Source organism: Thalassophryne amazonica, chromosome 7 (genome assembly GCF_902500255.1).
Source record: "Thalassophryne amazonica chromosome 7, fThaAma1.1, whole genome shotgun sequence".
In the NCBI taxonomy this organism is placed as follows: Eukaryota; Metazoa; Chordata; class Actinopteri; order Batrachoidiformes; family Batrachoididae; genus Thalassophryne; species Thalassophryne amazonica.
Window position 1 is genome coordinate 53,776,754 of NC_047109.1, and position 26,429 is coordinate 53,803,182.

Below are 26,429 nucleotides of genomic sequence, written 5' to 3' on the forward strand. Positions count from 1 at the left end.
ACTGTATGTTGCAACATAAAGTGATAACTAAGCATGTGAGATGGTGCTAACTATTCCTTTTTTTTTTAAAACAAACCATATTAACCAATAATTTTCATTGCTTTTTTTACCAAAATAGGAGTAAGTCTAACTTTTGTCCCTATCCAAATTGAAATTGTCACTATTTTTGCTGTTTTTACCCCATAACTACATAATGTTCAGTTATAGATAGTCCAAAACTGTACCCCTTTGGAATCATTATGATCATACAAATAATGTAGTATACTTTTCAAAATGACTGGAGCATTTTTCAGTTTTGATCCCTGTGTAATTCTTCATTGACCATGACCTACAGCATACATACATACATTTCTGTAGGCCATTGTGCACTGAGGCTGAATTGTAAGCATTGTTTAGTACCCTTAAGTGGTAGTGAAAAACCTCCTAACGGACATTCAATCCATGATAGCGCTGCATTTTGTTTGATTTGATTACATTTATTTGGTAATGACAGTTACATATAGATAAAACACATAAAACTTCAATTGCAGAGGATAACACAAAAAATCAAATAACTTATTACTCACTGTGGTCCGCTGTGTGTATATTTTGACACTGTATGTTTTATTTTTGCCCTGTATTGATTGTTTAAAAATGAAACTTTATTTTAAACTTGGGTTATGGTTTTACTTTTTCCCCTTTTTTTGATTTATTAGAGATTTATTGTTGTCACCTGTTTATTCATTGTCCTCTGTTGCTTTGCCACTTTGTATCTTTATTACTTTTCATACGTTAGCCATAGTTCAGTTCCGTTCTTGTTTTGTTCAGCCAGTTTGTTTATCATTAGTTTATCATTTGTTTATTTTGTTCTTCTCATTTGTGATATTATCAGCTATGCTGAAGCATCAGGTTTTGTTGTCTGTTATCAGTTAGTCTCTTGTTGTGAAAGTGTCGTGACACGGACCCACAACAGGGGGCGTTAATGAACGGACAATGGATAAGCCAAAAAGTAACAATTTAATTTTGTGAATCGCACAACGAAGTACAGACAATAACAATATGGTGGAATGTCAATTATACACAAGGTGACGTGTGGGCAGGCTCGACGATAGAAGACGTCTGGTGAGAGAAGAGCCGGATCCCACACAGCTTCCACCACCAACGGATCTGAAGAACACCGGAGCCGCCAAGCCCTGCGCCCCAGGTGGCCACTGTCTTCAGCAGTCAGACCCGGTACTGCTGGCAGAGAACAGAGACAGTACTGATGAGTGTGAGTTCGCACACTCAGTAATCCCACAGTCTGTACACAGTTAGGAGGGAGAATCTCCACCTCCAATCACACACTCGTGCAGCTCCCAAGATAACCACTTATCTGGGTGGGGTGGGAGGCGAAGCCATCGCAGTCCACACCAAACGCCAACTCAGCAGACAGTGTATCCATCCCAGGAAAACGGCTGCAAAAAGAGATCAGACTAATACTCGAAGTAAGGTTCAGCAGAGAATTACCTGATTGGTAGCTGATTTCTCGGCGGGGAGGTGGAGTTGCAGTCCGGCCTTTATGGTGGTGGTGATGTGTAGTGGATGAGTGACAGCTGGTACGGATGATGAGTGACAGCTGTCACTCCCAGTTGCTCCGACGCCCTCATCGTGCTTGAAGCCTGCACTTCAAGCAGGGCGCCATCTTGTGGTGGTGGGCCAGCAGTACCTCCTCTTCAGCGGCCCACACATCAGGACCCCCCCCTCAACGGCGCCTCCAGGCTTGTCCCGGGTGACGGGTGTAGAAGTCGGCCAGGAAGGGGCGGTCCAGGATGAAGGGCTCCTCTTCACCCAGGAGCGCTCTTCGGGGCCATAACCCTCCCAGTCCACCAGATACTGGAACCCCCGGCCCTTTCGACGGACGTCCAGGAGCCGGCGTACCGTCCACACGGGCCTCCCATTGATGATCCGGGCAGGAGGCGGCGCTGGTCCCGGGCACACAGTGGTTGAGGTATGGCAGGCTTGAGTCTCGACACATGAAAAACGGGGGGTATTCCGCAGTGAAGCTGGCAGCTTCAGCTCACTGCGGCCGGACTGAGGACTTTGAGTATGGGAAATGGTCCGATGTACCTGTCCTTTAGCTTGTGGGATTCCCCTGCATAGCCAGACCTCCTGCCCGGCTGGTATGTCAGGGGCGGGGAACGCCAGCGTCTGCATGGACCCTTAGCCCTCGTCCGGCTCTGAGCGAGGGGCAGAGCGGGCGGTACGCCACACCCGACGGCACTTTCCTCAGATGGGCCTGGACCGAGGGCACCCCGACCTCTCCCTCCACTAGTGGAAACAATGGGGCTGTTACCCCAAACACACCTCAAACGGGGAGAGGGCCGGTGGCAGATGAGACTTGGCTATTATGAGCGTACTCGATCCAGGCCAGATGGTCACTCCAGGCCATCGGGTGGGCGGAGGTCACGCAGCGGAGGGCCTGCTCCAGTTCCTGGTTCGTTCGCTCTGCCTGCCTGTTCGTCTGGGGGTGGTACCCAGACGAGAGACTGACGGTGGCCCCCAGTTCCCTGCAGAAACTCCTCCAGACCTGGGAGGAGAACTGAGGACTACGATCTGAGACAATGTCTGATGGAATCCCATGCAGACGCACGACGTGGTGGAACAGGAGGTCTGCAGTCTCCTGGGCCGTCGGGAGCTTCGGGAGGGCCACGAGTGGGCCGCCTTGGAGAACCGGTCCACTATCATGAGGATGGAAGTCATGCCCTGGGACGGCGGGAGGCCCATGACAAGTCCGGCCAATATGAGACCAGGGGCGACGAAGCACGGCAGAGGCGGGAGGAGGCCTTGGGCCTTGTGTGGTTCGGCTTTGCCCCTGGCACAGGTGGTGCAGGCCTGGACATACTCCCAGACGTCGGCTTCCATAGACGCCCACCAGAAGCGTTGCTGGACCACTGCCACGGTCCCTTTCGCACCCCTGGATGACAGGAGAGCTTGGAACCGTGACAGGAAGTCAAGGACCCGCAGCCCTGGCCTCTGGTGGACATACAACTTGTCCTTCGGACCTGTCCCCGGGTCCCCGGGTCCGGGCTGAAAACCGTATATGGTACCGATGCTCCATCCAACAGGTGTCTCCACTCCTCAAGAGCCTCCTTTATCGCAAGTTCCCGATTGCCGACGTCATAGTTCGGTTCAGCTGGGGTCAACCTGCAGGAAAAGTAGGCACATGGATGGAGAACCTTGTCGGACTCCCCGCTCTGGGATAACACGGCTCCTATCCCTGAGTCAGAGGCATCCACTTCAACTACGAACTGGTGATTGGGATCGGGCTGCACCAGAACCGGTGCAGTCGAGAACCGGCGTTTCAACTCCCTAAACACGGCTTTGCACCGATCCGACCAGGTGAAGGGGACTTTTGTGGAGGTCAGGGCTGTCAGGGGGCTAACTACCTGACTGTAGCCCTTGATGAACCTCCGGTAGAAATTTGCAAAACCGAGGAACTGTTGTAGTTTCCTACGGTTCGTTGGTTGGGGCCAATCTCTCACCGCCACAACCTTGGCCGGATCAGGGGCGACGGAGTTGGAGGAGATTATGAATCCCAGGAAAGACAAAGAAGTGCGGTGAAACTCACACTTCTCGCCCTTCACAAACAGCCGGTTCTCCAACAAACCCTGTAGGAACCTGACGTACAGTCTTGACATGGGTCTCAGGATCCGGAGAAAAGATGAGTATATCGTCTAGATATACGAAGACAAACCGATGCAGGAAGTCCCGCAAGACATCATTAACCAATGCTTGGAACGTCGCGGGCGCATTGGTGAGGCCGAAACGGCATGACCAGGTACTCAAAGTGACCTAACGGGGTGTTAAATGCCGTCTTCCCACTCATCTCCCCTCTCGGATCCGAACCAGGTGATAAGCATTCCTAAGATCCAATTTCGTGAAAATTTGGGCTCCAATGCAGGGGCGTGAACACTGAATCCACAGAGGTAACGGTATCGGTGCGAACCGTGATCTCGTTCAGCCCTCTGTAATCAATGCATGGACGGAGTCCGCTGTCCTTCTTGCCCACAAAAAAGAAACAAGCACCCATCGGGGAGGTGAGTTCCGGATCACCCGGCAGCTAACGAGTCCCGGATGTAGGTCTCCATTGATTCGCGTTCCGGACGTGAGGTTGTACAGCTGCTGGACGGGTACTCAGCGCCCGGTATCAAATCAATGGCACAATCGTACGGCGGTGTGGGGGCAGCGTGAGTGCCAGATCCTTGCTGAAGACGTCAGCAAGGTCATGGTACTCGGCTGGCACCGCCGCCAGATTGGGGGGACTAAAACCTCCTGCTTAGCTGTCATATCGGGTGGAACCGAGGATCCTAAACACTCCCGGTGGCAGGTTTCGCTCCACTGAACCACAACCCCAGACGGCCAATCAATCCGGGGATTGTGTTTTAACACCCATGGAAAACCCAAAGTCACTCAGGAGGTAGAAGGTGTTACATAAATCTCCTCCCGTGATTCCCAGACGCAAACCAATGTCACTGGCTGTGTCTGGTGTGTGATTAGTGGAAGAAGGGTGCCATCTAGTGCCCGCACCGACAATGGTGACGGTAAGGCCACTAGAGGGAGCCCAACCTCCTTTGCCCATCTGCTATCCAGCAGATTCCCATCTGACCCCGTGTCCACCAGTGCTGGGGCGTGAAGGGTTAGATCCCCACTCAGGATCGTGACTGGGATACGTGCAGATTGTCGGGGTCTCCCCGCGTGGGTGTTGTGACCCACCCTTAGCCCAGTCTCTAAGGACGAGTGCTGCTGTTTTGACCGTTTGGGGCATTCTCTCTGTGTGTGCTCGGTTGAGCTGCAGAGAAAACACTCTCCACGGATCAGCCTCCTTTGTCTCTGATCTGATCGCTCTTTGGCCCTGCTCGTTTCCATAGCAACGTCAGCAGGGGGAGCTGTCGTCACGTGGAGAGCCCTGGCTGTGGAGCGTGGGGAAAACGGCTCCCTTTTGGACCCGGGAGGAAGAGGGATGGCTTGTGCCTGACCACGCCCTTCGTCTCGCTCCCATCGGTGTTCTGTCAATCGGTTGTCTAACCGTATAACCAGGTCGATAAGCCCATCTAAATCCCGCGGCTCGTCCTTCGTCACCAGGTGCTCCTTGAGGACCAGAGACAGTCTGTTTACAAAGGCGGCGCGGAGCGCAACAGCATTCCAGCCGGCTCGCGCTGCCGCGATGCGGAAGTCGACTGCATACTTCGCTGCGCTCCGACACCCCTGTCGTATCGACAGCAGCACGCTTGAAGCGGTCTCGCCTCTATGAGGGTGGTCGAGCACCTGTCGGAACTCCCTCACAAACTCAGTGTAAATTGTTAGGAGCCGTGAATTCTGCTCCCAGAGCGCCGTAGCCCAGGCGCGTGCCTTTCCTCGAAGCAAATTTATGACGTAAGCGACCCGGCTAGCGTCTGACGCGTACATGACGGGACGCTGTGAAAAGACGAGCGAGCACTGCATCAAGAAGTCCGCGCACGTCTCCACACAGCCTCCGTACGGCTCCGGAGGGCTTATGTATGCTTCAGGGGAAGGTGGGGCGGTTCGTTGAACGACCAGTGGAATGTCTGTCTCTGGCATTCGGTCAGCAGGAGGAGGTGCTGCAGCAGCACCCTGAGCGTGCGCTTCCACCTGGGCGGTGAGAGCCTCCATCCTACGATTGAGAATAATGCTCTGCTCGGTAACTAAGTCCAACCGAGCAGTAAAAGCGGTTAAGATGTGCTGCAGCTCACCTAACACGCCTCCTGCTGGCGCCTCCAGCTGTCATTCCCGGTCGCTCCGACGCCCTCTCGTGCTTGAAGCCCGCACTTCAAGCAGAGCGCCATCTTGTGGTGGTGGGCCAGCAGTACCTCCTCTTCAGCGGCCCACACAACAGTCTCTGTTTTACTTATAGTTTGTTCGCCACTTTGTTTTCTTAGTCTTAGTCAGTTCCAGTTTAGTTTTAGTGTTAATTTTCTTGTTGTTCCCTTATCAGTTCCTATATAGTTTTGTTTCAGTACTTATTGTCTGATGGTTCGCTTTTCAGTTCGTATGTTATGCTTAATTTGTTCCTTTTCATATTAGTATATTTCATATTCTGTCCTCAGTTTCTAATTTATTTTTGTTCTCAGTTTTTCCTCATTCCATTTGTTTGTGTTTCATTCCACGCCCTGCACCTGCCTCGCGTCTCTGTCTCTCAGTCTGATTCTGTCTGCTTAGTATATTCATCCGCTCACGCTCTGTACACTTGCCCACGTCTTTGTCTCTTTCATCACTCCACTTTGTGTATTCCCATGCCCACTATCTTGCACTATCTTCATCCTCTGGCCACGCCCCCTTTATAGATTGTTCTCCTGCACGTGCACCGTGTTATCGCCTGCTTATTTAAACTCCTCCCAGCCACCACTCCTTTGCCAGTTTGTTGTTGTAGTACACTTACCAGCTCTTGTATCAGTCCTGTTTTTGCCTAGCCGTGTTTCTCGATCCTGCTCTGTGTTTTTGACTGCACGTTTTGCCTCAGCCTTGATATTTGTAATTGCTCGTGCCTTTGGACTCTTCTTGACCATGACTGTGTTTTTGCCTAACCCTGTCTGTACCATTGCTCCGCTGACTGATAACCTGCGTACCATATCTTGGCATGGAATAAAGACTATATGACTTATTTTACACCTACACCTGGTCTGGGAGTCTGCATTAAGGGTCCACCCTCTTCTGCTGCCATGCATCCTCACTGCCTTTCACTTGTGTGTTAATTTTTTCTATTACAGATGTATTTTGTATAATTACCCCAGAAAATGAACAGTTCAATGAAATCTCCACAACATTTATGATGTGTATGCAAACGTCTGACCATAACTATCAAAAATGATGTTTTATATGTGAAGCACTCTGACCTCCGTACTGCCCAGCCTGTGGTGATGACAGAGAGATAAAAGTGTCAACATTGTGATGTGGAACAGTGGAAAGGAGTGCTCGACAAATTAGACCACCTAAGAAAAAAGGATACGACAAAAAGAGAGTCACCTTTCCAGAGAGCAATCTGACACAGTCACCATTTCTGTTTGTGAAGAGTGAAAGGTTGTGGTGCCTCGCACCATAAATGCAACTATTTTTTCCTTCAAGTGAGTGAAATTCTCCTTCTTGACAGACATTTTGTTTTTGTGGGCATTCAATGTGCCTAAGACTTTCTGGATTAATTAAACCTCCTAAATTGTATAATGTGAACAACATTTGTCTGTCTGTTTGTCTCTTTGTTCCCTACTCCTCCCAGGTCTTTTGTCCATTTCCACCAATTTTGTATGAGAATGAAGGTCAACCCTAGAACTGCTCTTAAAAGTATAGTTTTGCCAATGGTCATGATCATGGGATCAGTCACAAGTTTTGTTTTATTTTCTTTTACTTTTTTCACTCTGATGTCCATTAAACTTGCCAAACATATCGTGGTTAGTTCTGGAATTGCCCAAGCAAGATCAAATTTTCCAAGGTCAATCACTGGGGTCAAGGCTATTGGGTCAAAGGTCAAATTTACATTTTCACTACAGTTGGCACCAGTGTTGGCACACATATAGTGGTGGGTTTTGGAATTGCGCAACAATCACGTCTGCCTCTGTTTGTTGCAGTCTTGTATAATGTACCTCAAAGTCATACTTTAGCGAAAGTACAAGTATCGTACCATAAAATTACTTTGGTAAAAGTTAAAGTCTCCTTTAAAAATATTACTTGAGTAAAAGTCTTAAAGTATCTGACATTTGCTGTACTTAAGTATCAAAAGTAAATATACTTAAAATAAATGTACTTTGAGTAAAAAGTATTGAGTAAAATTAAAATCCAAAACGAGTGGAGAGTGAAACAGCAACATGAAAAAAAAGCCAGTGTGGTAACTGGAGAAACCAGAACAGGGCCTCAGCCCCTTATTAAATCCGCCTCTGGTGTTGGTGACGGGATGAGTGCCTTTTTTTTCTTAAGATGCAGTCTTTTCCCTGGAAGACCCACATACACTTTTCTGTTAAACACAACAGCCAGGCTCTTGTGAAATAGAACAGTCATTTTTAGCTACACAGTTGTGCCAAATTTAAGGAAAAGTGAAAAAAAAACTTTCCAAGCATCACCACCACCAACCACTGCAAAGCATCCAAACACAGCGCTGTTTGTGGTCTCAAATCCAAAACACAGAGCCGCTTATACGCACCACTTCTCTGCACACATTTGAAATCAAACAAATAAAATGAAACAGACATGCTGGCTCATTTTGTTGGTAGTTTACCCCTTATGTGTGTGTTAACTCCGATTGTGCGCTGCTTCAGCATGTGCACGTTTGGAATCCAAATCGCAGATGGTTTTCACCCTTCACCCTAAAAGAATTCATTTTGGCAAAGGTCAAAGAATTTGATTTTCACCCCAAATTGGACCAAATGTGGCACAAACCTAGGTAGATTTCACAGTTGCCCTGGCTCGGTGAGATCAGCCAGAAGACAGTCATTTGGGTGAAGGGGGCCAATGTCAGACTGCTGTAGCCATAAATGTCTGTGTCCACAGGTACTATTATCTAGGATGTAAAATAAATGACCATTTTCACTTTTACAAATACACAATTTCGTGTATGTAATGAAACATTTATTTCAGATGTTCGACAATTTCTAAGAAAATGTTGTTTGCACTCGGGAGGAGCTCGGAGTCGAGCCGCTACTCTTCTGGAGTCTCCGTTGTCGTGCCCTGAAAACATAACATCTAATATATGAATTTAATTTACAACCCCAATTCCAATGAAGTTGGGACGTTGTGTAAAATGTAAATAAAAACAGAATAGAATGATTTGCAAATCATCTTCAACCATATTTAATTGAATACACCACAAAGACAAGATATTTCATGTTCAAATTGATAGACTTTATTGTTTTTGTGCAAATATTTGCTCATTTTGAAATGGATGCTTGCAACACATTTCAAAAAGCTGAGACAGTGGTATGTTTACCACTGTGTTACATCACCTTTCCTTCTAACAACACTCAATAAGCGTTTGTGAACTGAGGACACTAATTGTTGAATCTTTGTAGGTGGAATTCTTTCCCATTCTTGCTTGATGTACGACTTCAGTTGTTCAACAGTCTGGAGTCTCCATTGTCGTATTTTGCACTTCATAATGCACCACACATTTTCAATGGGCAACAGGTCCGGACTGCGGACAGGCCAGTCTAGTACCCGCACTCTTTTCCTATGAAGCCACGCTGTTGTAACACATGCAGAATGTGGCTTGGCATTGTCTTGCTGAAATAAGCAGGGATGTTCCTGAAACAGATGTTGCTTGGATGGCAGCAAGTGTTGCTCCAAAACCTAGATGTGCCTTTCAGCATTGTTGGGGCCATCACAGATGTGTAAGGTGGCCATGCCATAGGCACTATCACACCCCCATACCATCACAGATGCTGGCTTTTGAACTTTGCACTGGTAGCAATCTGGATGGTCTTTTCCTCTTTTGTCCGGAGGACACGATGTCCATGATTTCCAAAAACAATTTGAAATGTGGACTCATCAGACCATAGCACACTTTTCCACTATGCATCTGCCAATTTCAAATGAGCTTGGGCCCAGAGAAGGCAGCGGCATTTCTGGATGTTGTTGATGTATGGCTTTCGCTTTGCATGGTAGAGTTTTAACTTGCATTGGTAGATGTAGTGACGAACTGTGTTAACTGACAATGGTTTTCTGAAGTGTTCCTGATGTCATGTATTGGGTGTGTTATCCGGTTTTCGGTCATGTCTTGGTTTGGGTTCTGTGCTTTTCCTGGTAGTTCTTGCATTATAGTCTGTTTTGGGGATGGCTTGGTGTGTGTAGTAGTGGTGACTTCTCGGTTTTTAATGCAGTGCCACCTGAGGGGTCGAAGGTCATGGGCATTCAATGTTGGTTTTTGGCCTTGTCGCTTATGTGTATAAAGTTCTCCAGATTCTCTGAATCTTCTGATTATATTATGGACTGTAGATGATGGAATCCCTAAATTCCTTGTAATTGAAAGTTGAGAAACATTGTTCTTAAACTGTTGGACCATTTTTTCACACAGTTGTTCACAAAGTGGTGATCCTCGCCCCATCTTTGCTTGTGAACAGCTGAGCCTTTTGGGGATGCTCCTTTTATACTCAATCATGACACTCACCTGTTTCCAATTAGGTGTTCTTTGAGCATTCATCTACTTTCCAAGTCTTTTGTTGCCCCATCCCAACTTTTTTTAAACGTGTTGCAGGCATCCATTTCAAAATGAGCAAATATTTGCACAAAAACAACAAAGTCTATCAGTTTGAACATGAAATATCTTGTCTTTGTGGTGTATTCAATTGAATATAGGTTTAAGAGGATTTGCAAATCATTGTATTCTGTTTTTATTTACATTTTACACAACGTCCCAACTTCACTGGAATTGGGGTTGTACCAACTGGCACATCGGTGTCAGCTTTCCATGTTTTCTGTAACACTATGATGATTGATTTCTAATGAGTTATCAAACAAAACAAACATAAAACATTTTATTTTTACTTCCAACCTTTATGCTTTATAAATCTGGAAATCAGTCTTGTTATTTTTGCATCAGCACCTTGGACAGCTGAGCTGAAATAATGCTTAATGGGGCAAATGAAAAATGTAGCATTGTTCAATCAATCAATTTTTTTATATAGCGCCAAATCACAACAAACAGTTGCCCCAAGGCGCTTTATATTGTAAGGCAAGGCCATACAATAATTATGTAAAACCCCAACGGTCAAAAACGACCCCCTGTGAGCAAACACTTGGCTACAGTGGGAAGGAAAAACTCCCTTTTAACAGGAAGAAACCTCCAGCAGAACCAGGCTCAGGGAGGGGCAGTCTTCTGCTGGGACTGGTTGGGGCTGAGGGAGAGAACCAGGAAAAAGACATGCTGTGGAGGGGAGCAGAGATCAATCACTAATGATTAAATGCAGAGTGGTGCATACAGAGCAAAAAGAGAAAGAAACAGTGCATCATGGGAACCCCCCAGCAGTCTACGTCTATAGGAGCATAACTAAGGGATGGTTCAGGGTCACCTGATCCAGCCCTAACTATAAGCTTTAGCAAAAAGGAAAGTTTTAAGCCTAATCTTAAAAGTAGAGAGGGTGTCTGTCTCCCTGATCTGAATTGGGAGCTGGTTCCACAGGAGAGGAGCCTGAAAGCTCCCATTCTACTCTTACAAACCCTAGGAACTACAAGTAAGCCTGCAGTCTGAGAGCGAAGCGCTCTATTGGGGTGATATGGTACTACGAGGTCCCTAAGATAAGATGGGACCTGATTATTCAAAACCTTAAAAGTAAGAAGAAGAATTTTAAATTCTATTCTAGAATTAACAGGAAGCCAATGAAGAGAGGCCAATATGGGTGAGATATGCTCTCTCCTTCTAGTCCCCGTCAGTACTCTAGCTGCAGCATTTTGAATTAACTGAAGGCTTTTTAGGGAACTTTTAGGACAACCTGATAATAATGAATTACAATAGTCCAGCCTAGAGGAAATAAATGCATGAATTAGTTTTTCAGCATCACTCTGAGACAAGACCTTTCTGATTTTAGAGATATTGCGTAAATGCAAAAAAGCAGTCCTACATATTTGTTTAATATGCGCTTTGAATGACATATCCTGATCAAAAATGACTCCAGGATTTCTCACAGTATTACTAGAGGTCAGGGTAATGCCATCCACAGTAAGGATCTGGTTAGACACCATGTTTCTAAGATTTGTGGGGCCAAGTACAATAACTTCAGTTTTATCTGAGTTTAAAAGCAGGAAATTAGAGGTCATCCATGTCTTTATGTCTGTAAGACAATCCTGCAGTTTAGCTAATTGGTGTGTGTCCTCTGGCTTCATGGATAGATAAAGCTGGGTATCATCTGCGTAACAATGAAAATTTAAGCAATACCGTCTAATAATACTGCCTAAGGGAAGCATGTATAAAGTGAATAAAATTGGTCCTAGCACAGAACCTTGTGGAACTCCATAATTAACTTTAGTCTGTGAAGAAGATTCCCCATTTACATGAACAAATTGTAATCTATTAGACAAATATGATTCAAACCACCGCAGCGCAGTGCCTTTAATACCTATGGCATGCTCTAATCTCTGTAATAAAATTTTATGGTCAACAGTATCAAAAGCAGCACTGAGGTCTAACAGAACAAGCACAGAGATGAGTCCACTGTCCGAGGCCATAAGAAGATCATTTGTAACCTTCACTAATGCTGTTTCTGTACTATGATGAATTCTAAAACCTGACTGAAACTCTTCAAATAGACCATTCCTCTGCAGATGATCAGTTAGCTGTTTTACAACTACCCTTTCAACAATTTTTGAGAGAAAAGGAAGGTTGGAGATTGGCCTATAATTAGCTAAGATAGCTGGGTCAAGTGATGGCTTTTAAGTAATGGTTAAATTACTGCCACCTTAAAAGCCTGTGGTACATAGCCAACTAACAAAGATAGATTGATCATATTTAAGATCGAAGCATTAAATAATGGTAGGGCTTCCTTGAGCAGCCTGGTAGGAATGGGGTCTAATAAACATGTTGATGGTTTGGATGAAGTAACTAATGAAAATAACTCAGACAGAACAATCGGAGAGAAAGAGTCTAACCAAATACCGGCATCACTGAAAGCAGCCAAAGATAACGATACGTCTTTGGGATGGTTATGAGTAATTTTTTCTCTAATAGTTAAAAATTTTGTTAGCAAAGAAAGTCATGAAGTCATTACTAGTTAAAGTTAATGGAATACTCAGCTCAATAGAGCTCTGACTCTTTGTCAGCCTGGCTACAGTGCTGAAAAGAAACCTGGGGTTGTTCTTATTTTCTTCAATTAGTGATGAGTAGAAAGATGTCCTAGCTTTACGGAGGGCTTTTTTTATAGAGCAACAGACTCTTTTTCCAGGCTAAGTGAAGATCTTCTAAGTTAGTGAGATGCCATTTCCTCTCCAACTTACGGGTTATCTGCTTTAAACTACGAGTTTGTGAGTTATACCACGGAGTCAGGCACTTCTGATTTAAAGCTCTCTTTTTTAGAGGAGCTACAGCATCCAAAGTTGTCTTCAATGAGGATGTAAAACTATTGACGAGATACTCTATCTCACTTACAGAGTTTAGGTAGCTACTCTGCACTGTGTTGGTATATGGCATTAGAGAACATAAAGAAGGAATCATATCCTTAAACCTAGTTACAGCGCTTTCTGAAAGACTTCTAGTGTAATGAAACTTATTCCCCACTGCTGGGTAGTCCATCAGAGTAAATGTAAATGTTATTAAGAAATGATCAGACAGAAGGGAGTTTTCAGGGAATACTGTTAAGTCTTCTATTTCCATACCATAAGTCAGAACAAGATCTAAGATATGATTAAAGTGGTGGGTGGACTCATTTACTTTTTGAGCAAAGCCAATAGAGTCTAATAATAGATTAAATGCAGTGTTGAGGCTGTCATTCTCAGCATCTGTGTGGATGTTAAAATCGCCCACTATAATTATCTTATCTGAGCTAAGCACTAAGTCAGACAAAAGGTCTGAAAATTCACAGAGAAACTCACAGTAACGACCAGGTGGACGATAGATAATAACAAATAAAACTGGTTTTTGGGACTTCCAATTTGGATGGACAAGACTAAGAGTCAAGCTTTCAAATGAATTAAAGCTCTGTCTGGGTTTTTGATTAATTAATAAGCTGGAATGGAAGATTGCTGCTAATCCTCCGCCCCGGCCCGTGCTACGAGCATTCTGACAGTTAGTGTGACTCGGGGGTGTTGACTCATTTAAACTAACATATTCATCCTGCTGTAACCAGGTTTCTGTAAGGCAGAATAAATCAATATGTTGATCAATTATTATATCATTTACCAACAGGGACTTAGAAGAGAGAGACCTAATGTTTAATAGACCACATTTAACTGTTTTAGTCTGTGGTGCAGTTGAAGGTGCTATATTATTTTTTCTTTTTGAATTTTTATGCTTAAATAGATTTTTGCTGGTTATTGGTGGTCTGGGAGCAGACACCGTCTCTACGGGGATGGGGTAATGAGGGGATGGCAGGGGGAGAGAAGCTGCAGAGAGGTGTGTAAGACTACAACTCTGCTTCCTGGTCCCAACCCTGGATAGTCACGGTTTGGAGGATTTAAGAAAATTGGCCAGATTTCTAGAAATGAGAGCTGCTCCATCCAAAGTGGGATGGATGCCGTCTCTCCTAACAAGACCAGGTTTTCCCCAGAAGCTTTGCCAATTATCTATGAAGCCCACCTCATTTGTTGGACACCACTCAGACAGCCAGCAATTCAAGGAGAACATGCGGCTAAACATGTCACTCCCGGTCCGATTGGGGGGGGGGGCCCAGAGAAAACTACAGAGTCCGACATTGTTTTTGCAAAGTTACACACCGATTTAATGTTAATTTTAGTGACCTCCGATTGGCGTAACCGGGTGTCATTACTGCCGACGTGAATTACAATCTTACCAAATTTACGCTTAGCCTTAGCCAGCAGTTTCAAATTTCCTTCAATGTCGCCTGCTCTGGCCCCCGGAAGACAATTGACTATGGTTGCTGGTGTCGCTGACTTCACATTTCGCAAAACAGAGTCGCCAATAACCAGAGTTTGATCCTCGGCGGGTGTGTCGTCGAGTGGGGAAAAACGGTTAGAGATGTGAACGGGTTGGCGGTGTACACGGGGCTCACCCAGTCAGCCTGCTTTCCCGGCTGCTCGGGATCTGCCAGGGGGTAACTAACGGCGGCTAAGCTACCTTGGTCCGCACCGACTACAGGGGCCTGGCTAGCTGTAGAATTTTCCACGGTGCGGAGCCGAGTCTCCAATTCGCCCAGCCTGGCCTCCAAGGCTACGAATAAGCTACACTTATTACAAGTACCGTTACTGCTAAAGGAGGCCGAGGAATAACTAAACATTTCACACCCAGAGCAGAAAAGTGCGGGAGAGACAGGAGAAGCCGCCATGCTAAATCGGCTAAGAGCTAGTAGCTACGCTAATCTAGCGGATTCCTAAAAACACGCAAAGTGAATAATGTGTAAATAATTTAGAGGTGATTCAGCAGAAGGAGTGCTTTAGTTAAGGCACGTAAAGATTACACTGGGAAACAAATCGTAATCTTGCTAACTAGATCAATCTAACTGCACAGATTAAACAGCTAACAGATACAGCAAAACACCGCTGTGCTCCGGAACAGGAAGTGATACAATACCGCAGTGAGAGCCAACCACCAGTAGAGGCAAGCAAGTGATCAATGTTAAGAGAAACAGACAAAAGACACACTAAGACCCTATCATTAACCTTCCAACATGCCTCCTCATGACATTACTGTCTACTGATTTTCTGTTTTTGTGTGTGCGCATGTGCATGTGTGAGTGAGTGAGTGAGTGAGTGAGTGAGGTAAACCTTGTGAAAAGCACAGAAGGTGAATGCCATTGGGAGATCTTTGCATGATCGGGTCAATGGCTTTCCGGAAACCTGTGACCTGCGTCCACATTGGCTTCAGACTGGAAAGGTGATCGTACAAGTCAATCACTGAAACTTCAGTACCTGGATGCACCTATAGAAATTAAATGACAATAAATGTGATGGCAACAAGAATAGTTGTTTGTTTTTTTATTGCCATTACACTGCATTGCTATTATTGCAGAAATACAAATGTTGGAAATTAAATTGTGAGAGTGATCAAACCCAAACTATCCCAAGAGAAGACACACCTAACTTGTGTGGAAAATAGGCTTGTACTAGCAGTGTACAACCCCAATTCCAATGAAGTTGGGACCTTGTGAGAAATGTAAATGAAACCAGAATACAATGTTTTGCAAATCCTTAAACCTATATTCAATTGAATACACCACAAAGACAAGATATTTAATGTTCAAACTGATAAACTTTATTGTTTTTGTGCATATACAACCCCTGGCAAAAATTATGGAATCACCGGCCTCGGAGGATGTTCATTCAGTTGTTTAATTTTGTAGAAAAAAAGCAGATCACAGACATGACACAAAACTAAAGTCATTTCAAATGGCAACTTTCTGGCTTTAAGAAACACTATAAGAAATCAAGAAAAAAAGATTGTGGCAGTCAGTAACGATTACTTTTTTAGACCAAGCAGAGGAAAAAAATATGGACTCACTCAATTCTGAGGAATAAATTATGGAATCACCCTGTAAATTTTCATCCCCAAAACTAACACCTGCATCAAATCACATCTGCTTGTTAGTCTGCATCTAAAAAGGAGTGATCACACCTTGGAGAGCTGTTGCACCAAGTGGACTGACATGAATCATGCCTCCAACACGAGAGATGTCAGTTGAAACAAAGGAGAGGATTATCAAACTCTTAAAAGAGGGTAAATCATCATGCAATGTTGCAAAAGATGTTGGTTGTTCACAGTCAGCTGTGTCTAAACTCTGGACCAAGTACAAACAACATGGGAAGGTTGTTAAAGGCAAACATACTGGTAGACCAAGGAAGACATCAAAGCGTCAAGACAGAAAACGTAGAGCAATATGTCTCAAAAATCGAAAATGCACAACAAAACAAATGAGGAACGAATGGGAGGAAACTGGAGTCAACGTCTGTGACCGAACTGTAAGAAACCGCCTAAAGGAAATGGGATTTACATACAGAAAAGCTACACGAAAGCCATCATTAACACCTAAACAGAAAAAAACAAGGTTACAATGGGCTAAAGAAAAGCAATCGTGGACTGTGGATGACTGGATGAAAGTCATATTCAGTGATGAATCTCGAATCTGCATTGGGCAAGGTGATGATGCTGGAACTTTTGTTTGGTGCCGTTCCAATGAGATTTATAAAGATGACTGCCTGAAGGGAACATGTAAATTTCCACAGTCATTGATGATATGGGGCTGCATGTCATGTAAAGGCACTGGGGAGATGGCTGTCATTACATCATCAATAAATGCACAAGTTTACGTTGATATTTTGGACACTTTTCTGATGTTTAAGGATGATGAAATCATTTTTCAAGAAGATAATGCATCTTGCCATAGAGCAAAAACTGTGAAAACATTCCTTGCAAAAAGACACATAGGGTCAATTTCATGACATAGGGTCAATGTCAACGAGCAGATGTGATTTGATGCAGGTGTTGGTTTTGGGGATGGAAATTTACAGGGTGATTCCATAATTTATTCCTCAGAATTGAGTGAGTCCATATTTTTTTCCTCTGCTTGGTCTAAAAAAGTAACCGTTGCTGACTGCCACAATCTTTTTTTCTTGATTTCTTAAAGCCAGAAAGTTGCCATTTGAAATGACTTTAGTTTTGTGTCATGTCTGTGATCTGCTTTTTTTCTACAAAATTAAACAACAGAATGAACATCCTCCGAGGCCGGTGATTCCATAATTTTTGCCAGGGGTTGTATTTGCTCATTGTGAAATGGATGCCTGCAATACATTTCAAAAAAGCTGGGACAGGGGCAACAAAAGACTGGGAAAGTTGATGATTGCTCAAAGAACACCTGTTTGGAACATTCAACAGGTGAACAGGTTAATTGGAAACAGGTGAGTGTCATGATTGGGCATAGAAGGAGCATCCCCAAAAGTCTCAGCATGTGGGTACTAGAATGGCCTGCCTGCAGTCCAGACCTGTCGCCCATTGAAAATGTGTGGCGCATTATGAAGCGCAAAATACAACAACGGAGACCCCGGACTGTTGAACAACTGAAGTCGCACATCAAGCAAGAACGGGAAATAATTCCACCTCCAAAGCTTCAACAATTAGTGTCCTCAGTTCCCAAACGCTTATTGAATGTTGTTAGAAGGAAAGGTGATGTAACATGGTGGTAAACATACCACTGTCACAGCTTTTTTGAAACATGTTGCAGGCATCCATTTAAAAATGAACAAATATTTGCACAAAAACAATAAAGTTTAGCAGTTTGAACATTAAATATTATCAGGCCTGGCACAAACTGTATGGACACAACTGCAAACTCACACGACTGATAGAGTTCAAAAAAGGGGTTAAATTGTTTAACAGGCAGGTGGTCGATACACGTGTGGTCCAGCAACGTGGCAGAGGGAGCTGACAGACGAGAGACTGAGGCGTAATCAAAAAACAGGCACAGGTCAATATACACAGTGTTAGGGCTATCAGATACAAGTCTAACTTGAGGTCAAAAACAGGCAAGGTCGAAATACAGATAAGCTGGACAAAACTAGGCATGGGATGGAGGCTGGAAAGTGACACGAAGTTGACGATCTAGCAGTGAGCTGTGAGACTGATGGCTTAAATAACTGGTGGTGTGATTAGTGAAACAAGATGCAGGTGTCAGTAAAAGTTCTGGAAGGGGGCATAACTAGTGAACAAAGATAAGCAAGGGGCAAGATAGTGAAGGCAGGAAAACAGAGTGGAGTGATGAAAGAGACAAAGACACATGAACAGGTGCAAGAGCGGAAGTGTATGACAACACAGCAAAAAGAATAGTGAGAGACAAAGACACAAGGGGTGGTGCATTGGCAGTCAAATAAGAAGGGCAACAACTGAGAACAAAGATAAATCAGAAACCAAGGACAGAATGCAGAACAACTATAACCGGCAACAAACAAACTGGGCTTGAGACCAGAATATCCTCGGTTCAAATCCCAGCCTGACCGGCAAATCACTAAGGGCCCTTGGGCAAGGTCTTTAATCCCCTAGTTGCTCCCGGTGTGTAGTGAATGCCTTGTATGGCAGCACCCTGACATTGAGGTGAATGTGAGGCATTATTTGTAAACAGCTTTGAGCGTATGATGCAGATGGAAAAGCGCTATGTAAATGCAGTCCATTTACCATTTACCGGCAACAAACGAAGCATGAACATATGAACTGAAAACACAAATGAGGAGAGCAAAACAAACTACTGATAAACAGAGAATAAACAAATCCGGTGACTACAGAATAATGCAATTAACAAAAGATAACTGATAAACAGAAAATGCAATAAACACAAATAGACCATAATCAGATAAGAAATGCTTGAAGATAAGTGATAACCAAAACCTGTGACTAAAGTATAATATGAACAATGTGATAAACAAATTAACCTGAAACTTAATCCAGATAAGAGAAAGCAAACAATAAATAACACAGCAAAACAATATATGTGGCAGGCACATGATACACCAAAATAAATGAAACAAGACAAAACATATCTGAAACATGATGATGGCAACCCGATATAATATAAATAAAACACAGAAGATTCAGAACATGAACCCTTCATGGGCAGGAACTTGACAAATATCTTGTCTTTGTGGTGTATTCAATTGAATATAGGTTGAAGAGGATTGGTAAATCATTGTATTCTGTTTTTATTTACATTTCACACAATGTCCCAACTTCATTGGAATTAGGGTTGTACCTGGGCATCAATGCGCAGGTGTGAGATTATGAAGACATTTGTGATATACCCCAAGATCAACCTCCGTCCGCCATCCCTGGTTATTGCAATCAGCGGTCAGCAGACATTGGGTGAAAGGCATGGTACATTTTGGACAGGAAGCCAGGGCCACATATAGGAATACCACACCCACACACATGTTCGATTTAAAGTTACAGTTCTCCTAACCTGCATGTCAAACTCCACACAAAGTGTTGTGCTCTTTACCTGCTCGTGACCTCCATGGGCCAAACGTGGCTGCTGGAGAGTGACGGCATTCTTTTTTTATTGTATATATTTCTTACCAGGAATAAAGACTAAAAGAAGGGAAAGTCTGTTCGACAGTGTGAAACAAAAAGTAAAACACAACCCAGATTAAAACAACTACAACCAGCGTGGTAACCCAAGTAATCAGCACATCAAACTGGTGCAGTTAGGACTAAAACAGTACAATTTCTATTACAGATTTACTATTAAAGTGTCATAATATAAATATGTCATAAGTATTGACAGGAGAAGGCGTGTCACTGTGAATATCATCTGGAGGATTTATGTGCATTGCATGGTGGAAATTCTGCACAGGAAGATGATAACACAGGAACTGAAAACGCTGAGGTTAGACCATGAGACATTTATGGAACCTGTGAGCAGGTGACATACGTGTGGTTAAGTGCAGCAGTTCCAAATTCCACATCTCATGGACTTCAAACCCGCACATTTTTGTTTTGTTTTATCGCTCTCTTTGTTTTGCCAAAAGCTGATTGGCTCATGCAGATGTGCTCAGTCAATCAAGAGGTTAGAGATGCTGAATTTGCTAATCAGGTTTTGGCAGAGCAGAGAGAGATTTGAAAAAAAGTGCAGATAATTAAGTTTATTTTTTAGTGGGTTTTTGTAATTAGTGACAGATTATTGTCTTTAATAATAAAAAAATAATAATAAAAAACAGAAATCATATTCTATTTGATTATGAATTGCAATATTTGGACTTTGTGACTATAACAGATCATGTACCAAAAGGAAACTGACGTGGGATTATGATTTAATGAGAGCTTCATTTTATCAAAAACATGCTGTCTTTACAGTATATGACTGCTGTTCACATTCTACTCTCATAATGTCACACATGATTTACACACATTCATTAATCATACTTCACTGATTTATTTTATTTCACCCAAACATTTTTAAACACCTGCTTTATTAAATTTGTTTCAGCGTAACACAAAGCTTGAAGAACCTGTAATCTTAAAAAAAAAATTTAAGTTATAAGTTTTCATTAAAGCACAAGGTGTTCTAGATTGCATTTTGAAGCAGCTTGCACTTAAAGGCTGTATTGGCTGTAAACGAGGTCCTACCTTGGTGATGAACTGACACAACCTTTTGAACTGTTTGGGTCCATCAAAAATACCATGCACGATAACGACGGGTTTGTAGCAGTAAACTGCTGCTAGTGGCAGCAGCAGCAGCAGCAGCAACATTAAGGATGCAGCTTTAGTGACTGGAGTAGACTTCATGTCCAACCAACAGGTAGACCTTCCAGGGCTGCAGTGGGACGCACAGAGGCACTGAGGTGTTTATGAACATTACACAGATTAAATCACTTTCATTTTCTTGTTTGCAGTTTCTTGTTTTGCAGGCCACTCCTTCCTCATGAATGCAATGTGCTTGTTCCTCTTGTGACTGTCATATACATGTTAATGCTTATATACTGTGCAAAATTTCCAATTAAATATATCAATATATTTATTAGGTAAGGCATACTACAAATGAATTTTGACAGTAATTTTGAATTGTATAAATGTCCAACTCACTGGTTCTCTTGTATTGGTTCCCTGACTTGTGTGAAGAAAACTGGCAATAAAACTGATTATTATTTACAGGTATTATCAAGTTTAGAGATTTCCGTTCAGTTTGAATTTGTGGAAGATAATTTCATTGGGAGGAGGCCCCGGGGAAGACCCAGGACACGCTGGAGGGACTACATCTCTCGGCTGGCTTGGGAACGCCTTGGGGTTCCCCCGCAGGAGCTGGGGGAGGTGTGTGTGGATCAGGAGGTCTGGGCGGCTTTGCTTGAGCTGCTGCCCCCGCGACCCGACTCCGGATAAAGCGGAAGAAAATGGATGGATGGAATTTCAGAAGATTTTATTTTTTATATTTTTTGTATTTCTTGTATTTGAATGGCATAAACAAATTAAAATGTGTGAAATTAAAAAGTGTTCCAATACAAAATGAGTGTGGTATTATTATTGTTTTATTATTATTTATTATTGTTTGTTGTATTATTATTATTATTGTTGAATGTTTAATTTTCACTGTTGCTGCACTTTGTGTGAAATCATCGTCATAGTTATACCGTGTATCATATTGATATGACAATACTGAGATATGATAATTTGGCCATATTGTGGAGCTCTACTGTCAACTAGCTGAAAATCTTGAATATCAATTTACATCTACATTTAAAAAAAAAATGCTTAAATTGACAGGGGTTTTAAGAGGGCTGCAATTAGGGGAGTCTGTGGGGTAGAGCCCCCCACCCCCCAAAGCTCCAAGGGAAAAAAAAGAAAAATGCTAAAAGGTTGGGGCGTTGTGTAAAATGTAATAAAAACAGAATACAAGGTGATTTGCAAATCATCTACACCTTATATTCAATTGATTATACCACAAGACAAGATATTTAATGTCAAAACTGATAGACTTTATGTTTTTTGTGCAAATATTTGCTCATGGTTGAAATGGATGCCTACAACACCGTTCAAAAAAGTTGGGACGGGGCAACAAAAGACTGGGAAAGTTGATGAATGCTCAAAGAACACCTGTTAGGAAACAGGTGAGTGTCATGACTGGTATAAAAGGAGCATCCCCAAAGGGCTCATCCATTCACAAGCAAAGAGGGGCGAGGATCACCACTTTGTGAACAACTGTGTGAAAAAAATAGTCCCAACAGTTTAAGAACAATGTTTCTCAATGTTTAACTGCAAGGAATTTAGGGATTCCATCATCTACAATCCATGATATAATCAGAAGATCAGAGAATCGGAGAACTTTCTACATGTAAGCGGCAAGGCCGAAAATCAACATTGAATGCCAGTGATCTTCAATCCCTCAGGCAGCACTGCATTAAAAACAACATCATTGTGTAAAGGATCTTACCGCGTGGGCTCAGGAACACTTCCGAAAATCATTGTCAGTTAACACAGTTCGTCGCTACATCTACAATAGAGCCCGATCGATATATCGGCCAATATAAGCCCTTTTCAGAGTACTCACTATCGGCTGGAATTTTGTCAATAGAACACAGATAATTTCCTCATAAACAGAACAGTTACTGAAATAATGTTTGTGTCAGCAATGTAAAATGTCCTGTACCGTTTTGTCCAGTAGATGGAGCTCTGACTCCATTCAACTGAGAGCTGCTTACACCCCTGCTTAAATGTGTTCATCACCGGCCCCGTAGTTCACGTCACACTGCGCTGATCGGCTGACAAAAGCATACAAGTGTTGTGGTGGCGTGCCTGGCTGGCTTTGTGTGTCTTTTGTTTCTGTCTTTTGGCTTTCCTTCCAGGTGGTGCGCGTTTGGGGGATCTGAGTGGCTGTGTAGCCTGAGTTTATCAGGACCTCACCACTGATACACCTGAGGATGATCACCCTGCGGCTCGTCAGGACCACAGCTGTGGTGCATCTACATGGATTGGAACATGGTGGCATTTAAGACTGGAAGTATCACAGTGTGTATTTGTCAGCGACTCGACTTGTGACCAGACGGGTGAGATCGTCGTCTCGAGAGCCATGTCATCATCAGTGGATGCAGAGAACGTCAGGTTTGATGCATGGTCTGTTGAAAAGGAGGAGGGGGGGTGAGGTCTCACGCTCATCAGCACACTTCCTGAGGTACGTTAGATTTTGTGACTAACATTTATACAGTCAGTAAATGTGGTGTCCCTCACACCTTATGATATTGAGCTGTATGTAGTTGTTTAATCAGCTTCCACTGCAGTGGAGATTTGTGAACAGGGTGTTCTATGCCGCAGGGTGGAAGCTGATTAGTAATTAAGCCAGGAAGTGTTTTGCTGTTTGTACACCTTTGAGCGGTCCCTCTGTGTGTGGAGTGTGGACTCACATGATGATTTCTTCTTTCACAGACCCGGTTTGTCGCGGCCACAGGGGGGTGTCGGCGGGGGTCCTTGGGTCTGAACTGTGTTCTGGCTCCGGACCGTTTTGTGCTGCTGGGAGCACACCGCAAATCCGCCACGCCAGACCGCGCACTCTTACATAATCACTGTTATGTTTATTAACTCTGTTATCCTTTGTACCATGCTCTGCTTATTTCCATACTGGTCCTTCAAACGCTGGATTGTTCTCCGGGCTGCGTCCGACACATAACAGTAGTCTCTGGCCAACATCACGGAACCAGCGGTAGCAGAGACGGTAACGCGCCGGGAAGGCGGCAGCAGACGTTCGAAGTTATCCGGATCAGTTGCGGGGTGCTCTCCGCCCGATGGTGCGTGTTTGAGGACCCATTACTGAATACTGATTCGTGCTCTCTTGCAGCCGTGTTTCCTGTGTTTTGTGCCTTATCCGTGGGTCGTGGTGGAGTGTGACTGGCGACGGCTTCGCGTCACGCTCCAACACGGATTAAGAGGTTTAAACGGGAGCTTGCAAGAGTGTGTCTGTAATGGGTGAACGCGCACGGCGGAGCTCTGTGGCACGGGTCGCTCGAGCTCCTGTGTTACAAGTTGTAGCCCCGTTTCCGGGTAAAGATAGCTTACTGTGTCTGTTTAGCTCCGGCGTTATTTAGTTGAGCACATTTTGGTTGTGTGTTTACACACCGCTGCTCACAGGAAAAGCAGCACGAATTATTTTCTGTCACCAAAGGGGGTTTTTCATTTTTAGCACTCTGGCTCCCTCTGTTGGTGACTGAGTCACATTACCGTTAAGCTCTTAAATTGGAACAGGTGTGTTCCATTTGTTTGAGCTTAACGGTATACGTCACTTATTTGTTTTGTGTTAGTTCATTTTGTGTGGGTGTTTTTTGAGTTGGTTTTTGTGTGGGATTTTATTTTATTTTTTCCACTATTAGTGTCTGGGGTTGTGACCCTGCAGCCTGTTTGGAGCAACAAAAAAAAAGGACCCAAGCAACTTTATGTTAGTCTGTTAGTCTTTCTTTTTATTTCTTTTAGTTTCACCTCCCCAGGGTTTGATGGGACGATCCCCTGGGGGGTGATGGGGTGGTAATTGGGTTGTTTTTTCTTTTTTCTTTTTTTTTGTTTGTTTTTTGTTATGCCCTCTCTTCTCCTCTGACTCCAGCCGGGTGAGCCGTACGTGTCGGCGTCGCTGGAGTGGTGCAGTTTGGTTATGCTGGGCGTTTCCCAGGTAACCTCTGCACCCGGGAGGGGGGGGGGGTTTGGAGTATTTTCTTTTTGTTCCCTCTCTTCTCCTCTGGCTCCAGCCGTGTGAGCCGTAGTGTCGGCGTTGCTGGAGTGGTGCAGTTTGGTTATGCTGGGCGTTTCCCAGGTAACCTCTGCACCTGGGGGGGGGGGGGGTTCGGGGTGTTGTTGTTTTTTTTGTTTGTTGATTCCCTTTTCCACCTCCGGCTTCAGCGCGCCTTTGAGCCGTCTGCCATTGGCGTGGCTGAGGTTTGGGGCAGTGGGATATACCCGCAGCTGGTGGCTGGTTTGGAAGTCGGAGGAGTGGCGCCGTTTTGTGCCGTCTGAAACCACTGTTCCACTCCTCCCGGTTGGCTTCTGGGGTATAGTCACGGTTGGTGACACTGGACGTGCTTCCAGTTTCCACTGCGCCAAGGGGGTGGGGTTGGGGTTGTTTTGTTTGTATGTTTTTTTTTTCTTTCCTTCTGTTTTTCCCCCCAGTTTCCGCCCTCAGGGTGTGACTGTGGTGTCCTCTGGGGGGGAAAGGGCTGTGGGTCCATCTAGCCATAGACGGCCGGGGCTGGGTCCATTGGTCATGAGGGGAGGCGTCTCCTGGGGGTGATGGAATGGTCCTCTGGGAGGCGCTGGGAGTCCCCGTGGGTGACGTTGGATCCCAGAGGGACCTCGGCTGTGGTTATTACTCCTAGAGCTGGCGGGATGTCCTCTGGGGGGTGTTGGTCCCTACATGTCGTTAGAGGGGGGGGGGGTGTTAGCATTTTTATTTGCAAGCTTAAGTTTGGGTTTTTCTTTTCTCCCCTTCCCCGGGGTTTGATGGAACGGTCCTCTGGGGAGGGGGGGGGGGGGTGTTAGCATTGTTATTTGCAAGCTTAAGTTTGGGTTTTTCTTTTCTCCTCCTCCCGGGGTTTGATGGGACGGTCCCCTGGGGAGGGGGGGGTGGTTTGGTTGTTTATGTTTGTCTTTTTTGTTTTATGACTAATCAGACTGAACATGGTTGGACAAAGGCTGACCGCACAGGTTTAAGAACTCCTGGCCACACCTGTGCTAAGTGACTGACAGAAACAAAGGCAAAGATGCAGCCAGAGGAGAAGACATCAACCGTTCTGTTAAATGAAGATTCTGTTGGAAGACGAATGCAGATACGGTTTCCAGCCATGGTCCCTGGAGGGGGGTGTTTCTCCTGGGCCAGGTTTGTGTGGTCGTCGGGAGGCTTCCCGTGAGGGTGGGGTGCTGTTGTGGCTGGCGTGCCTGGCTGGCTTTTGTGTGTCTTTTGTTTCTGTCTTTTGGTTTTCCTTCCAGGTGGTGCGCGTTTGGGACTGAGTGGCTGTGTAGCTGAGTTTATCAGGACCTCACCCTGATCACCTGAGGCTGATCACCTGCGGCTCGTCAGGACTCACAGCTGTGGTGCATCTACATGGATTGGAACATGGTGGCATTTAAGACTGGAGTACACAGTGTGTATTTGCCAGAGACTCGACCTTGTGACCAGACGGGTGAGATCATCATCTCGAGAGCCATCTCATCATCAGTGGATGCAGAGAACGTCCAGGTTTGATGCATGGTCTGTGAAAGAGGAGGGGGTGAGGTCTCACGCTCGTCAGCACACTTCCTGAGGTACGTTAGATTTTGTGACTAACATTTATACAGTCAGTAAATGTGGTGTCCCTCACACCTT

General features: G+C 44.5%; 1 protein-coding gene across 1 annotated transcript in view; it reads right to left on the reverse strand.

Moving 5' to 3' along the window:
• Positions 1 to 20,959, reverse strand: part of LOC117513939 (lysosomal thioesterase PPT2-like) — a 34,994-nt gene extending 14,035 nt beyond the window's left edge. Inside the window, exons 1-3 of the mRNA XM_034174192.1 lie at positions 20,726 to 20,959; positions 15,385 to 15,538; positions 6,870 to 6,965 (exon numbers count right to left, since the gene is read on the reverse strand). Coding sequence (XP_034030083.1) covers positions 6,870 to 6,965; positions 15,385 to 15,538; positions 20,726 to 20,884 — 409 coding nt within the window. The 5' untranslated portion in view covers positions 20,885 to 20,959. The remainder of the gene's footprint in view (positions 1 to 6,869; positions 6,966 to 15,384; positions 15,539 to 20,725) is intronic.
• Positions 20,960 to 26,429: the final 5,470 nt, after the last annotated feature.